This window comes from Parasteatoda tepidariorum, chromosome 5, assembly GCF_982258835.1.
Source record: "Parasteatoda tepidariorum strain Cologne lab strain chromosome 5, Ptep-v5.0, whole genome shotgun sequence".
NCBI lineage: Eukaryota > Metazoa > Arthropoda > Arachnida > Araneae > Theridiidae > Parasteatoda > Parasteatoda tepidariorum.
Window position 1 is genome coordinate 79,439,316 of NC_141759.1, and position 14,555 is coordinate 79,453,870.

At 32.6% G+C, this 14,555-nt stretch overlaps 2 protein-coding genes across 5 annotated transcripts in view; one reads left to right on the top strand and one right to left on the bottom strand.

Annotated features, from left to right (window-relative positions):
• jef (major facilitator superfamily domain-containing protein 6 jef) overlaps nucleotides 1–14,555 on the bottom strand; it is a 47,724-nt gene that overhangs the window by 13,314 nt on the left and 19,855 nt on the right. The window contains exons 4-5 of the mRNA XM_016049504.4: nucleotides 10,067–10,336; nucleotides 8,487–8,583 (exon numbers count right to left, since the gene is read on the bottom strand). Of these exons, the coding sequence (XP_015904990.2) occupies nucleotides 8,487–8,583; nucleotides 10,067–10,336 (367 nt within the window). The remainder of the gene's footprint in view (nucleotides 1–8,486; nucleotides 8,584–10,066; nucleotides 10,337–14,555) is intronic.
• Nucleotides 1–14,555, top strand: part of LOC107437484 (uncharacterized) — a 104,733-nt gene that overhangs the window by 5,519 nt on the left and 84,659 nt on the right. The gene's annotated exons all lie outside the window — the stretch shown is intronic.

Genomic DNA, 14,555 nt, shown 5'->3' on the forward strand with positions numbered 1-14,555 from the left:
CACTCTTCTGGCCAGTCCGGGACTTATTTAATTAGATTATTTAATTTATTTATATTTTTTGCACCAACATTTCAATTATTAAAGTAGTATTAGCAAACTATACACCGAAGAGTCATTGCATTATGACCACCCTCCATCTATAACAATGGGCTCGCCCAGGTTTTCATGATTTCTCGCCCTGGAACAATGTTTTCATGGGGCACATTTGGATCCATAATATTCATAGAACAATCCCTGACGTCTGTAAGCTACTTGAACATAGTTGCAGACCAGGTTCACCCATTCATGGCAACAGTTTTTGCTGCAGGGGATGGGGTTTACCAACAGGATAATGCACCATGTCATAAGGCTCGAATCGTCGAGGAACATTCCAGTGACTTTCAAGTCATGTCTTGACCCCCAAATTCACCTGACCTTAGTCCAATAGAGCATTTGTGGTCCTACTTGGAAAACCAAACTCGTGCTGCCACGCCACCCCCTCGCAATGTGAGGGAATTGCAGGACCAGTTGGTGAGTGCTTGGTACCAGATACCTCAGACTACCTATCAGCACCTTGTGGAATCAATGCCACGGCGGCTGCTAGCAGTTTTGAGGGCTAAAGGTGGTCCTACATGTTATTTGCAGGGTAGTCATAATGTAATGACTCTTCGGTGTATGTAGTTGATGGTGCAAAATAATATTTTCTGAATCCGTTTAATTACTTAAATCAAAGAGTATTATTGTATCGTGGAATATCGATTTTTTTTAGCATTACTATAATAATATACCACCCAGAACATCATGTCTTACGGTAACTATCACTAACAATGATATCTCGATAATTATCCACAATAATATCGAAAATGATAATGTCGAGAGTTTAACGAAACCTTTATATTATCTCATACGATATTATCGTGGGCGTTGATAAATTTTAGTTACGAAAATGAACTCAAATTGATCTATTCGAAATAATGTCAATTATTGAAATTGGAGAAATATTGTGATATATCGTGAAACATATATATTTTCAGATGGTATATCGCAAAAATTAAAGTTTCAACATTCCATATTCATTACATATGGAAGGCATTGGCTCACATTGGGCTGTCTGGCCAACTATGATGATGATGACATTACATATGCAGCATTACTGCTAGGAAGCATGAAAATTATGAGAGCAAGACGCTTAAGTCATGAAGTAAAATATGACATAAGTAATCTTATAAGATAATCAAACTTTAAAGTCTAATATATCTTTTTTAAAGCAAAATTATAGAAACTGATGCATATGTGCATTACTATGCTGTATAGCATTACGAAAAATCATCACCCTCAACTATCTCTTCCTGTTCTGAAAGCTGGTACCATTTTAACCCTTTTTGCACGGAAAAGCTGGCCGTCATTATACATTTCGTCGCTTTGAAACTAAACCGTGGTAACTCAAAAAAGCAAGTTTCTCAGGAGAGCGATTTCTAACTTTTCGGGAACTTCCACCGCAGGTTGACTCGAAGTTATGGCGACTATTGCAAAATAGTTTACATTAAAAAAACCCTGTTTCTTAACATTTTTCAATGAACAAGGCCTAATTCTTGTAGCATTTCTAATTTTGCGGTAATTTCGAAATAAATTAAGGTACTTTGAGTTCTAACACTTTTCTCTAAAACATTTATTAAAAGTGGAGAGTTATTTCAAAATACAACGATGTTCTTCAAAATATCCTCCCGAATATTACATATTTCATTTCAAATTTTGACATACAACAGTGTAGGAAAACAATTGCTCTTCTGAAAAACTTGCTTTTTTGAGTTAACACGGTTTAATTTCAAAGCGACGTTATCTCCTCCAAGGTTTTGTTGCAACTGGCACGCTGCTACACTATTCCCTAAAACCAAGATGGCGAATCGCGCCAATGCGATAACGATTTATCTGCTATCTAAATTAATTTTATGAAACTATGAAGATAACACGTTGTTTCTCTAAAAGGGTGATTGTTTTTACACAAAATGACCTAAATATCTCATTTTTCGATTTTTTTGTGAGTTACTACGGTTTAGTTTCAAAGCGACGATTTGTGTTACGAAAAGCTTTAAACCGGAGTGGTTGTTACTGTACGGTAGCCTAAGCAGCTAAAACGAGTTTTGCGGAATTAATAGAAATCTCGAGCGAGATTGACATTTAACTTTTCATTCTACCGCGAAATTCATCGGTGACTGGAGCAGTATTTAACATGTTTAAAAAAACATTTCGAAAATGTTTACACCTAGCTTATCTGTATATTATTGGTAGAACATATGTAATCAACGCACGCTTTTGAGAGTTACTAATTACATACGAGAACGATTAGAGCAGCCGAAAATTTTAAGCACGAAAGAATAAAGACTATATAACTAAAAACTATAAGAATTCTTTGCAGTACCTACTCGAATTAGGTGAAAAATGTGTGTCAATTCAAGTTAATTCGGGATCAAGCTTTCATACGCACACTTGAGGGTGTAGTTAAGTTTCACTAAAACTTTTTATAGTAAGAAGATATTAGATATTTTATGTAATAAGATATGAATCCTATAATTTCCTTGATTCTCGATTTTTTTTTATAACTGGCGTTGAACAGTCGACTCAATTCTGAGTTTATGATTATCGACAACTAGCTTAACCCCGCCCCGCTCGCCCAGTTCGAAGTGCGAGTAACAGTTCAATCAGTTTATGATTATTCAGTTTATGATTATCAATGTTCAACTCCGTTGCCTTGTAATTTTGAACCCATTCCAGTAGACAAAGAAGCTACTGGATCTAGTATTGGGAGAAATTCACCTTCGTGGAGAACTTTTTTATGTAATTAACCCTCATTTGCGTTACGTGGAGAGGAAAACCACGAAAACCTCCCACATAAACTAAGGGGTCTCTAAGCCATCATCCGTTTACCACTGAGGATATTTTACGTTTGCACTTTGGTCGGTACGAGTCTGGAACGGATTCACATCGACCAACCATTGCTGGGTCTGGAACCTGGGCCATCATATAGGGAGGCGAATGTTCTTTCTCTTGAGCCACCATGACTCAAGGGATAGAATGATTTGAATCTCGATTTTAGGTGAAGTGGTGGTAGTAACTAGAGAATGTTTCATGGATAGTGTCAATAGGGAGTGGAAACCCACTAAACGTATAGTGGCCGCCGCCAATAGGTGGCAGTAGTACCGAAAAAGGTAAAATAATTTTTTTAGTGAAACTAGTAATGGACAACCAGTCAAATTTTAATTTTATGACGTCGTTAAATTAATTGTTAACTCAGCGCAAAGTCAAAACGTAGATATGTTCCTCATAAAATGTCCTCATCTTAGCTCTTAATTTAAACAAAGATTGGTTCTGAAGTGTGCTGAGAGGCTTTCTCTTTCTCAAATGTACACGAGCTTGTTCCCTCATAGAACCGATTAAACCTCTTTTCTTGCTTCGGAGATCGCCTTACTTATGAGGCAAACATAAACAATCAAACCGAAACAGTTAAGAGACTCAGCCTCGTTCGCATAGTGTATTGGAACTTTACAAAGAGGATATAACAACCAATAAAAGCGATGCTTAACACGCATTACTTTCAAATTTTATTCTTGTTTTCTAGAAAATTGTTTTACAACCTTTTCCTATTGATACCTTAAAAATAATATACCCGATTTACATTTTGTCTTTGTAAGATTAAAAATAATTGAATTTTATACAAAGCAATGCGGTATTATTTTGATTCTCTACTTCAGAATATATATTTTTAAACCTTATTTTTGCATTTAATAAAACTTACACGTGAATCGTACCCTTTTATAATCTTTTAGTACCTTTTTATTATCTTTTTCTATGAAGATTTTCAAATTTTTTCAAAAATTTAAAGTGTTTAGTGCTTGAAATGCAATGAAAACTTAGTGCCAAAAATACTGTTTCTCTCACAACTTGCTAATTATGTTTATTATTCAGACAACCTTTCAATTTCCGATTGGTATTTGAACAAGTTAAAGTAAAAATATATATATGAAGTTCTTATTTTTTATGCATAATAATAATTTTTAGTATAATTTGTTAAGATAACTGAACAAAAAAATATTAGATGATTAGAAAGGAATGTTTACAACTGGGTAAACACACCACTATTAAGACTAACCTAATTGATCACGTTCTAATTATCTGTAGCGTTTTCGCTGCTGAACAAACAAAAACAAAGAAAATTAATTGCGTTTATTCATGCGGGTCTTAGAAATGCTAGGTTGGAAATTTTAAGTAAGATACCCAAATATAAATTATCTTTTTTGTAATTTAAATTACAGTGCTTAGTATTTAAAATTAATTAGTTCCTCATTTTGTTTCTTTTAACGGTTTAGAAATGAGCGTTAATTTGTAAACGATAAAGAAAAATATTTATTATATTAATATTGTTGTAACTTCAACTGGATGCAGTATAAGTATACTTATACTGCATCAATAATAAACATGAGGTATAATTTTTATTTAAATCACTGTATTAAAGAGTCAATATAATTCTAATTCTTGAAATTATAGTTCTTTTTAAGAATTTCTTTTATAGGTATGAAGTTAAATCAATAAAAGAAAATTATCCAGGTTTTAACTGTGCAACCGTAAAAATAAATAAATCGATAAATCAATAGATCGATCATAGATAGATAGATAACCAAAAAAATTTTAAACACGCAATTCTCGAAATTAAATCTTTCGAACTGACGAAAGAAAAAGTAATGTTACACACATATAACCAATCAATACGAAATAGCAGGACTTTCTAAGTTAATTGACTTTGGAGTATAATACAAAAGAAAGAATCGGTTATACTACGCCAAAGTTAAGCGATCATTCGAAATCATATGGCGAATTAAATTTAATATTCTCGGGGAAACAGAAGAAAGTCAAAAAACTATCACTCGAAAATCCTCAAACTTATCCTTACCCAGAAAAAAACAGACGTCTTGTTGTAAAAATAAAAATAAAAAAAATTTCTAGAAAATAAATAATTTCTTTTTTTCATTGCACTTTTCGTGTATGTTTTGTTACTGATTTGAGAGCATCAGTAGTTTATAAATAAATTACAACAATACAATGTACTTTTGTGGTGCCTTGCGGACCTCACAGAAAGCACTTTTTGATGGACCTGAGAGAAAGCTTTAATCAAAACACGTGAGTAATGCATCCTAATTTGCCAACACTCATCCAACTGCTTAATGATTGGGCATCAATCAAAACGTGGCTCAAAAATTATATACATAAGAGTAAAAACTGAAACTGGAGAGCTTGCGAATACGATATCCAGGTGACTTGTTAAGTAATAAATAAAATTCTATTTTTGTGTAGCTTGTAATTTTTTTAATACAAACGCTACACTTTAAACCAAGCTAAAAAAAAAAGGCAAAGGTTAAAATAGAAATGGCAAAACATTAATTTTTGGATTTTTTAGCAACATAGTAACTCGCGAAATCGTAAATGATAACTTATTCATAAAACGTGTGTATTTTTTCCTTACGCGACCAAAAATTTCAGCTTAAAAAAATCAAAGAATACTTAATATTCTCCCTAAATCTTCTTGGTGACATAAAATTTTCAATTTGTAGTTCTGTTTGCGAACGGAAATAAGTAACAAAAAGAAGAATAAAGTGATCCTGCGTAACTCTAAAAACGCCAAGAAATAATACACACCTGCGCCATCAAAAAATAAATAAAAGATAGTAAATGAATATTTGAGAAGTCTATACATATTAACTACATCTGTGACCGGTGCGGTTGCCATGACTACCACTGATCTAAGAGATCGTCTGAATTCTCTGCAGGGAATAAAGGCATTATCGGAAACCATTCGCTTTTGCTGTAACTCTTCAAATTATGTGATTTGACAGGAAGTCTTTATCTTAACAATTAAGATCTTTTATATCATCATTGGCTATTATAATATGCATAATAGACTGTCGATGTTAATAATAATTTAAGTAACTCGTAAAAGAATGAAAATATTATGTAATTGTCCTTAAATTTGAAACACTATTTTTATGAGGTTGATGGGTTCTAGAGGGTAAACGTTGATTCAAATAATTAGTTAAAGAAGAGTCAATATTTCTAAAGATTGAATATTTATAACATAGAGGATAAAGTGTAGGTTTATATTGTTAATATATTAGCTCAAGAATTATAAGTAAGAGAAAAAATATTCCTGTATTTTTGTGACTCAGATTTTTTAAAAAAAATGTATTTTACTAGAGTTTTATAATGATTAACAAATCACCTAAATTGCTAAGGACTTGATCTAAACTAAAAAGTTGAGTTTTCTTGTACAAGGCGGATAAGGTCTGATAAAAAGGATGGATAGATTTTTTTGGTGAGATAGGAAAAATATGACTGATTACAAGTAATCCAATACTCGTAATCATGATGACAAGTAATCATAATAACTAACCAATTTTTATCGTAATAACAAGCACTCATATTTTATAAATGCTATCGCAATTACAATTTATAAACTGATGTTTGTAGAAAATGCAACACCATGAAAGAATCATCAGAATCAAATGAAATTTAATGCAGAAACGACTTGTACTGATACAAATAAATGATGAAATTTTCAAAACAAAAGAAACAAATTAAGCGTCCGAAATCAGTATTTGGTGCAGCCACCACGCGCTGCAATAAGTGCTGCTATACGACGTGGCATGGAGTCAAACAGATGTTGAATATCTGCTTGAGGAAGAGAATTCCATATCGCTTGTATGCGCAACCAAAGTTCGTCTTTGGAAACTGCAGGACGCGGATCACGAGTGAGACGCCGACCAACCATATCCCACACGTGCTCAATAGGCGACATATCCGGCGAATAAGCAGGCCAAGGAAGAAGTTGCATGCGTTGTGCTGAACAGAAGTCTCTAACAGTCCGCGCAACATGTGGGCGTGCATTATCCTGCTGAAAGATAGCTCCAGGGATGCCTTGAAGGAAAGGAACGACTTCGGGCTGTAGCACTTCACGGACGTATCTGTTGCTATTGAGATTACCCTCAATTCGTATCAAATTGGATCGTCCATGATACGAAATCGCACCCCAGACCATAACTCCGGGTGTTCGACCACTATGTCGTTCAATAATACACTCAGGAAGGCAGCGTTGACCGGCATAACGTCTAACACGAACACGGCCATCATGGGTCCACAAATTGAAGCGTGATTCATCTGAAAAGACAACTTGGTGCCAATCAGCTCGCCAGTCTCTGTGCTCAAGAGCCCACTGCCGACGCAGCCGTCGATGATCCGCCGTGAGGGGAATCCTGTATAATGGCACCCTTGCACGCAATCCACGGCGCAGCAGACGACGACGAATTGACGAAGCCGACAATTGTACACCTGTAGCAGTAGACCAATGTGCTGCCAGCTGCCTGGAGGAAGCTGTGCGATCATTCACCGCCATGCGGAGCAGGTGTCGATCATCGCGCTCTGACGTCACCTTCTGTCGTCCAGTGCCTGTTTTTCGAGTTGTTCGGTGCTCGTCGGTCCACTGCTTCCAAACTCGCATCACTGTGGAACTGTTCCGCTGCATACGAGCTGCTATTGCGCGATAGGAAAATCCTCCTTCTCGAAGGCCGATTATCCTCCCTCGTTCAAACTCCGTAAGTTGCTTGAATTTCTTATTCTTCCGTCGTGGAGGCATACTCAGGTCTCACTAAACGTTTGCCACTAACAAATAATCATAGACTATTTTCAACGTCCCGCTACAGCACTTTATTTATACGCTTTCAGCATCAATTCAGAGGGCGCTGCGCGCGCCACGCACGCGCGATGGCTCTGAAACTTTATTAATTTGCATAATATCCTATAATTGACATTTGCTGCGAATTTCATTTGATTCTGATGATTCCTTCATGGTGTTGCATTTTCTACAAACAGCAGTTTATTAAACCATGCTTACCGGTAATAGTAATTTATGATTACAAATTATGATAACAATCGGAACTTTAGTTACAAATTATTATATCTAATCTTATTATAATTGTAACTTTGATTTCAAGTAATAATGATTTCATCTAATCTTGATTATAAAGTAATGAATTATTGTAATCAATAATAATTTGATTAAATCTACTCTCAAGCAGATATCGACTTAGATAACTTTTATCCTTTTTTTTTCATTTCACATTGTACATTTTTTTTTGAAAATTATTCCCAATAAGCACTGTTATAATTGTTATAATTGTTACCAATGTTATAATTGTTACTACTGTCGTTCAGTTCAGCTCCATTGCGTAAGTTATTCATAAAAATTAAGCTACTGGAATAAAGTTTTTTTCATTCAAACATTAAAGTTTAAAAATGATGAAGGAAACTTTATTCCAGTAGCGTAATTTTTATGAATAACTTACACAATGGAGCTGAACTGAACGACAGTAATAACAATTATAACATTGGAAACAATTGATTAAAAATTGCTTTAAAAAATTTAACTCATTAATTTTATTCATATTAAAGGGTAATTCACTCACCTTGTATAAATTCAAAGGGTAAAACCCACCAAGGGTTCTTCAACCAAGAGATGTATAGAAACCTGCCTATATTTCCAATAAGACCTATACACAAAACCTAAGAATGAAATAATTAAAAATGGTTATGATTAGCGTTTTATAATTGTAATAAATTTTATACTAACCAGTCAGTATAAAATTTTACTATGGTAATCAGTTTTACACTAATCTGTAAGTATAAAATTTTACAATGGTAATCGATTTCATACTAACCTTTTGGTAACACATAACTTTAATAAAAGTGGCGTACTCTAACTGAGAGTAGCGAATTGAACATCTATGTTCAATCTCTTGGTTACAATATTCTATTGCTTTTGATTTTTTATTATTATAGTTTTTATTTATCCGACAATTTAAAAATATATGCAGTGTCTTAACAGAAGATTGCTGCGAATTTTTGACACCAGACTCAAATAATAAAATTTTTATTTATCTGTCTTAAAAGTTACTACTTCTACGTTTTCTTACAATTTTTCATTGTAATTAAAATATTTGATCAGAGTAAAACCAATTATATTTCAAATAGACAATTGTTTTTTAAAAATATATGAATAGAAAAACATCTGATAAAGTATTTTTTAAGTGATAAAATTAGATATTGGGTCTTAGAAGGATAAATAGGGAAAATAAACTATTCTACTGAATAATTTATGTTGAGTGTATGGACGATAAATAAAGAAGCAAAACTATTCTATTGAGTAAGTAACTTAAGTCTCAGGAGGATGAACAGAATACAAAACTATTCCATTGAGTAATTTACTCTGGGTCTCACATGAATAATAGGAAAGGGAAAAAATCTATTAAATTAAATAATCTTTTTTTTTGTATCATTTAGAATAAAATGAATCTGAAAGTTCAAAATTGCAATACAATATTTGAAATCTACAATACTTAATTTTTTAAATTAGTTTCAGTTTTTATCGATCAGATATTAAACATTTCTGCAATGGCATACTTGCAAGTGACGTAGTGTGGGTATCTCGATCCTAATTGGATGCTGAAACGTGACATTTGTTTAGGTTAGAAGCTGTTCTTTCCATTCTATTTCGAGTAAGCCAAGCCCGTAAAGTATCAATTCTCTTAAATGGCGCATTCTATATTCTTGCACAAAGAGTTTGATCTTTTCACTATATATTTCTGAGTACACAGAGGGGCACGAAGCCATGTGGAGCTTACGCAATCTAAATATGCATCGAAGTTGCCAGGTACGCAAAGCAAAAATATATCATGGTTACAAGGAAAAACATAAGCAAATAATGAATCTAAGCTAAGTAATAGAAATAGATGAGTAAGAGTTCTATTTCAGCAAATTAGATGTGCGATACGGCACTGTATTTAATTAACTTTGCGTTAATTAACATTCTAACTTGTGAGGAGAAAATTAGCTGAACTTAAACACGCCATTTTGCTTATAAACAATCAGCTGGCGCTGACGTCATGGGTCACGTGTGTTGGTATCTTCTTCCTGACGTGCAAGAACCCAGTTGCAAAACTAATAAACGCTTAATCTAATAACAATTGGAAACATTTCACAGCCTTACCTTTGTGTGTCCTATTTGTCGAATGAATTTGAAACTGAAGAAATAAGCGAATATCTCTGAGATGTGATTGATGACAGAAGCCACGCCAAACAGAGTTGGCGTGCCTCCTAGGTCTTGTAAATGCCAAAACAGAAAAGTGAAAACCAATCCAATGCCAAATCCCATGAACCATGTCACATACAAAAAAGCTCCATATCTCAAATTGGCGAATGTTCTTAAGACTGATAGCCACTCAGGAAGCTGTCGAGTTGTTTGGGCAAAAACTGTGCTCTGTAAAAATTAAATAAATATGTAATATTTTAGTCTAAGTTCTGCAAAACTGTTCGTTAAAACATTCAGATACACCATGTTTTAAACATTGTTACAAAAGGAATACGAATAAAATGAAGTTTCCTTCGGATAGAAATGTTTTAATATTTAAAAGTCTCTCTCACTTTTTTTTGAAGCAATTTATATGTTTTGTTATTTCAGAGTACAAGACAGTCAACCGTATTCTTCCAGAACATCAGATTTTGGTTCTTAAAGTTCTAATCATCCACTCTTGCATATTTTAAAATGCTTAATTTATTACATTGTTACATTAAAAAATATTTTTGACATTCCCTTTATCACAACCATGTCAAACTAAATCTATGCCTGACGAATAAAAATTCCCTTCTAAATTTATGGAAATTATTATTTAAAAAAATAGCTAATAAATAGATTTGCAAACCTGTATAATAAAAAACAAAATTTAATTTTTTTAATTATATTAATTGTTCCTAGTTTTGAAAAACATTTCTCTGTATATCATAAAACTATTTTTGTAGATATATTGTTATCGGACAGATATTGGACGGAGATTTTTTGGTATTTTTATTTAAATGATCTAGAATTTACAAAAAATATTTATACCTTGTTTGAAAATATTTATTAACCTTCTCTTCTTAGTATTATTAACTGCTTCAATTATGTATTTAATTTTGATTAATATCCAAAATTAATGGTTCAAGCTAAAAGTAGTGTTAAATAAATAAAAGCCCAGTCACATCAGTTTATCTTGCTTTATTCAGATGATTGTTAATTCCTTTGTTAGTTTCTCACCGCCTCTTTATAACGCATGGAAATATATTTTACTCTGATTTGCCCTTCTCGACTACAGTGTTTTTTCTTGTTCTGCTTTTCACCTTTTTCTTTCTCGGCAACTGTGCTTTTTCTAGTTTATTTTTCGCCTTAATCTTTCCATTTTTCATTGACAACTTTAAGTTTGTTTTGTTTTTATATTAAGTTTTGTTTTTTCTCATTCACGCGTGACATGTCTTGAAAATGAGCGCCTGTATTTGAAGCGCTTGAAGCATGTCGACTGTTATTTGCTACTTATTTAATTTTGAAGTGAATAAAGGTTTTGATTAGGTAATAAAAGTAATGTTCTTATATTATACTATTAATTAATCGAATAGTTTTACCTTATTAAACAATATGTTATGATATATAGATTGCGTTATTATTTTATAATATTTAAGCTGTCAAAATTTTATATTTACTTTCTGATGAGTAATATTTACTTTGATAATAAGTTTTATGTAAAATGGTGTTGTTTTTATAAAATTAATGAAAACGAAATAACTATTTAAAATTTTAAAGCAATATTAAGAAGTGGCTTCTCCATTTTCACTTAGTAATCACTTTAAACGAATTCTTTTTCTTTAGTAGCAAAATTCAAGTAGTAATTAAAAAAAATTAGATGAAGCTGCAATGGTAACCAAGCAAAATGGTGGAATTTAAGTTTTATTCTAATATAACTGGAAGCTAAATAAGCGATTAAAAGCAATAAGCAATAAAAATTTTGGGACTTTTTAATCGAACAATTATTAATTTTTAAATAATAGCCTCTTAATGTAGTTTTCTGGTCTATAGGTCTGATTAAAGCCTTATTTTTAACATTATTTGTTTCAGCGGAATGAAAGAATAATTTATATACATTTCGTCCCCTTTCAGTTTACATTTAAAATTTTTTCTATGTCGAAATATTTATAAGTCGCTAAAATATATTTATAAATCTCTATTTATAAATCATATGGGTGACTGACACCTGAATGAAAAAAAAAATTAACATTCGACAATTTGTTCGATAATTTAACTGTTAAACTTGTTGGAAAAAATATCTCATGCAGCATTACAGGTGTTGCCAATTCCAATACCCATGGCCTCCATCATGCTGGAAATCCCCATGAAACCGTCGAAGATCACCGTAACCAAATAATTGGCAATTTTAACTATCGGTTAATTTTTAAGAAAACGGTCATAAAAGTGCCTACTTTTTTTGGCTTTTGTATTTGTATTACGTATTTGATTAATACTGCATCTAGTTTAAAATAAACTAACTATCTACAATTACCTTAAAAATATCCTGGTACTGCCATCAGGTGTGTAAAATTAGAAATAAAATGTTTTCCGGGCAAACGAAATGAATTAGCTTTATTCTTATTGGTGGGTTACTACTGAACACTCCAGTCCGTCAATATCACGGGAGCGAGAAGGAGTTAAGTAAATTTTGAATAAATTTTCTGCAATTCCATAAAAGAGGGTAAATTTTATAATTCTATTTCATGTTATACGCTGTCAGCCAGCTGTTTTTTACGTGAAAGGTCAGTGTCAGCAAGAGGTGGCAGACGCAGCCTAAATGTAATTTCAGTGTCAGCCACCGGTGGTTGACGCAGCCTAAATGTAATTTCACTGTCAGCCACCGGTGGTTGACGCGGCCTAAATGTAATTTCAGTGCCAGACACCGGTGGCTGACGCGGCGCTCAACGTGTTAATTACACGGCAGTATAGGCCTGATAGCTTGCTGCGTCATCCGTGAGCCCCATTGACGACGCGGAACGGCAGATCCGATAATCGCGTTTTTCAACTAAATCAAAAAATTTCCTTACAAAACGGTTCCGCCAACATAAAAAAGCGAAATATACCCACATACCGAAAGATGCGTAAAATTTTGGTAAGCGAAGGAACAAGACTCACACCCTTTGCAGGCTTTGCGGTCACGTCCAAAAATTAATGTGTACGCACAATTTGGATGTCCTCATAAAAGATTAAGATATTATAATTGAAATGTGAAAGTAGGAAGACACTTAGAAAGACTAAGACACCTGAAAAAAGCTTGGAGAAAATTCAATGGTGGTCAATGTAAATCTCAAAAACATAGTGCTGTGCTGCTGCAAGTGTATCAAAATCATTTGATTTGTATATAAAAAAGAATTCTAAAAATTAATAATCAGCTGCAGTCACCATAGCAACTCATGCAATGACAGAGATGCCAACTGCTCCGGACACGCCAAAATAATTTAAAAAACGGTAAAGAACTGCAAAGTAAATTTTGAAAATGTTTGACTATTTGTGCTTGCTTTTTAAACTGGTATAACATGGCATAATTACTATAAAGTGGTGAATTATTTAAGCCTACGAATTATTTAGAAATAGTGGTGGATGAAAATCTACTAAATTGAATTTATTAAACCAAGGATCACATTTGATAAGCCACCACTTTAAAATATATATTTGCTGTCCGGAGCAAGTTGGCATCCCTGCAATGACAACGCCAGCGCACTGTTTGCTTTTGAACACATAGTATAAGGCATCAAAATTTGCAACTAAAAAAAAAATCGATTATATATATATTTTTTTTTAAACTTTTGGACCAGAAAACCTCTTAACCACCAAGAAATAAGATCAAGATCATGCGATCACGTGATTGATCAGGTGACGTGCGCCTTAGTGGTTGGCATAAATATTATAAAAAGCAACAATCATTAAGGAATTTTATAGTGTTTTATATATAAATTTTTCAAAACTCACAATGGAATTTCTTTACATGTTTTAAAGCTAAAAATTGATTTAAAAGTCATGCACGACGTGTCTCATATATAAAAGCATTTATTTTAATTTTTAATTATTTATTTTATATTTTAGAAAAAGCTATTTATTCGTTTATGCCTCTCAGAGCCAGAAATTAGACCCATAAGAAGTGATTCTTAAAAATAATCGTGAGAGTTTAGTTCACTCAAAATTACTCAGCAATTTACCCTTTTTTAAAATTGCTTTTATATCCTTAAATTACTTTTATTTTAATTAAACATGCAACTAATGTGATCTAAGAAAAAGTAATAAAAATCTAATACTTGTCATTATATACATAATTTTCTAATAATGTTTTATGTGAGATTTTAATTTAATTTTCCTGCTAAAAAGAATATCTCGTTATAATAAAGTAGAAAGAATGTGAAAATATATACGATAATACGAAACTAATCTTTTTTTTTTCCTTCTTTTACATTAAAGACATTTCGTAGACACAATCGAATTATGTGTTACTAGAAATTTTCCCAAAGGTTATTAGTGGGAATAATTATATTAAATATTAGATGAAGAGTTTTATTCAATTACCTTAACGCATTTTATGTTTCATTGATTTAAAATGAACGAATACTTTCTAATGTAATATTTTTTCCCC